Here is a 2,968-nt window from a genome sequence, read left to right as displayed (position 1 = left end):
TTTGTTGGTGCGCTGCTGCGCAAGTAACTTAAACACGGCCGTGTTTGAAAGTTTTTTTAGGGCGTATCTGTACGCTAAGAATAGGATGATGTTTCTATTTGTTTGTTTACAATATTTTGCATGAGTACGATTACTTTTTGTTCAGTAAGGCAAATGAAGTTGGTATAAAGCTCATGTTTGAACTTATGGCCGTTTGTGATGTGATCACTGACCGTTCATGAAGCTTGTTTTAGAACTACCATAATGTTTTTGCGCTTACTAAAAGAAATTGCATGCACTTTGTAAACACAGAAATAATAGAAACTTTGCAATTTTATTTACGGATAGAGCACATAGGCTTTTACAAAGTTTTGTTAATATAATTATGTGAAACTTAACTTACTTTCTAATATTTCCGCTTTGCTTGATGAATCATGTCTTTCCGCAGGAAACTTATTGAGTTGTCTTTTAGGTTTTCGCCCGTTTGCTTGGGCCCTCCTCACCCCGGGTTATCTGCTTAATCTCTTTGCGCACATTTTGGAGTAAATGTGTGAGTTTGCCGCTCTTGAGGGCTTTCTCTATTTCTGTGTGTAGAGAGATGCAGTTGTTAGTGGTATGCCCGTTATCTTTGTGATATTCGCAGTATTGTGACGGGTCTTGTCCACGCTTATTTTTCATTGGGATCGGAGGTTTGAATTGATAGTCTTCAGTACTTAAGACCTCCGCCGGGGTCTTTGTTAGGGGAGTCCATTGCCTCTCCCTATTTTCATGTTTGTTCTCCCTCTGCGCGGTGAGTTTGTTGATTGTTGTGCGGGCATCTTCAGACGAACGACTTCCTGGTCTAGACTCACGCCATGATTTCTTTAATCTCCTTTCGCCGGTTAAGCTTAAGTCCGCGGGCCTATTGTGTGGTGGTGGTGGCCTGTTTGTAGTAAGATTTTTCTCAGTTTGCGCGTAAACCTTGGCCGCCACCATTATCTTCTCCAAACTTTTTGGAAGGCCCTCTGTTCCAGATAAGACCTTAACCATGTCGTCACATCTAACCGCGTACTTGAATTGCGCGCAGATTAGCTCATGAACTCCGCCAATCTCCAACACCTCTTTATTGTATCTGGTGATGAAATCCTCCAAATTCTCGTCATCACGGCGCCAAATGTTCATGACGTCAGATGTATCGCGAATGGAACGCCGTTGCTGGCTAAAGTGTGTCAAAAACTTTTCACGCAGGTCCTTCCAAGATTCGATCTGCCCGTTTGGTAAGTTATCAAACCAAATTCGCGCTGGACCGGTCTGGGTCTGAACGAACAGATGACACCATAGCGGGAGGGTCCAACCCCCAACCAGACCTGCGCTGGTAAATACTCTTAGGTGGTCATCGGGGTCTGTCAGCCCATTAAATTTACCCATGTTGGATGGTAGTTTAGCTTTCTCAAGTGGAGCAAAAGCCATTTCATTGACGAACTTTGAATTTTCCGCTGCTTCCGCAGGGCGGTAAATCAAATCATAGTTGTGTTCTGCCTCAGGGTTATAAACCGCACGAGGCCTGCATTTATTATAATTTGGCTGCAATCGATTGAACACACTGGTATTTGCACTTAAACGGTATGTTGGATCAGACTCGTCGGTGTGGGTGTCTCGTTGGGAACCCAACCTGTCATGAATCGATTGTCTTTGGTGAGGATGTGGTCTACCATGATTTTCTCTCTGATAACTTCCTGTCTGAGTGTATTCACGTGGTGATGTGGATCTGGCATAAACTTCTGTATTCCCATAAGTTGAATCCTCCCGTTGGGAAGCGTTTGCCCGAGATCCTGGTCTCTGTGACTGAGTTAAGGGAGCAGTCTGTAAAAACTGTCACTAAAATCAATAATTAGGATGATAATTAGTCAATAAGAAAACCCTAATTGAGACACCCAAGTAATGTTGTATTAGCCCTAAAATTTTCAGAACAATCGGAATCAGGATCAGGACCCCTAAAACTCAGGGGGGTTAAACCCTAGTAGATATTTATCTTCTAAAATTGCTGTAGAATGGAAATTGGTTCGTACAAATGACTCATCTAGGCTATCTGGGACACGAAACAACCTAGGCTAGAAAGTAGACCCGTCGCGCCACGCGACGGGTACACATGTCTCTTTCGCGTGGCGCGAAGGAGTACATTTTCCAGCTATAAATAGGGGTGTCTGGGACTTGAATTGAGAAATTGAAACGACGTGCAAACTCACTGTGTACGTCGAATTAGAGCAAAAACAGTACAATTAACACACACGGGTCTCGAATTGCTGCCGCAATCAGGGTAATAACTCGATCGCTATTACGATTCAACGTCCGATCGATTATAACTTTCCAACGATTGTCAAAGTGCTGCTCAAATTGAGCTGATACTTTGATTATTCGTCGTGATTTCGACTTGAATATTTGAGTGCTGTTCGAATTCGGACTATGCTCTGTTATTCGTTGTGAATCCGATTGAAGTATTAAGTATTGCACTTGTTAATCGTTGTGGGGGTTTGATCTCGTGAATTGACGTAACTGCTGAATTAGTTACTAACCTGTTGTGTGTGCATTATTATTAAATTAGGTTTAATCAAGGCTAATCAGTAGGCTTATACCTTGCCCGTTAAATCTGCAATGTGAGTCATTCTCTTTTTCTCAACTGTTTTACAATACCTCAAATTATTTTCAAAGGTTATAATTACAGGGATTAAGTCATGGTTATCTTAACCGCTGGCTAATGGGGTATTGTGCACATTACTAATTTCTCACCGTTAGGCAATAAGCCCTAACATGGGTTAGGCTAATAAGACCTAACAGTGACAAAACGTCACTAATTGGGTGACAGAAAAAGGTGGTATCAGAGCCACTGATTTAAGCTTACTATTGATTTTAGCCTATTAAAGTAACTAAGAAATACTTAGGAATTTCCAATTGTTATTTGATGATTATGTGTTTTATTATCTGACTAATTGTACACAACATAGGGCAGATC

The 2,968-nt window shown here is 41.7% G+C and overlaps 1 protein-coding gene across 1 annotated transcript; it reads right to left on the bottom strand.

Moving 5' to 3' along the window:
* Positions 1 to 447: 447 nt before the first annotated feature.
* LOC110869540 lies at positions 448 to 1,428 on the bottom strand. The gene has a single exon (XM_022118783.1). The coding sequence runs from the start codon at positions 1,426 to 1,428 to the stop codon at positions 448 to 450; it is 981 nt and encodes a 326-aa protein (XP_021974475.1).
* Positions 1,429 to 2,968: the final 1,540 nt, after the last annotated feature.

This window comes from Helianthus annuus, chromosome 4, assembly GCF_002127325.2.
Source record: "Helianthus annuus cultivar XRQ/B chromosome 4, HanXRQr2.0-SUNRISE, whole genome shotgun sequence".
In the NCBI taxonomy this organism is placed as follows: domain Eukaryota; kingdom Viridiplantae; phylum Streptophyta; class Magnoliopsida; order Asterales; family Asteraceae; genus Helianthus; species Helianthus annuus.
This window is presented reverse-complemented; position numbering and strand designations above follow the sequence as displayed.

Bases quoted from the DNA above. Each gene is read 5' to 3' on its own strand.
- LOC110869540 (XM_022118783.1), bottom strand. From the start codon at position 1,428: ATGGCTTTTGCTCCACTTGAGAAAGCTAAACTACCATCCAACATGGGT.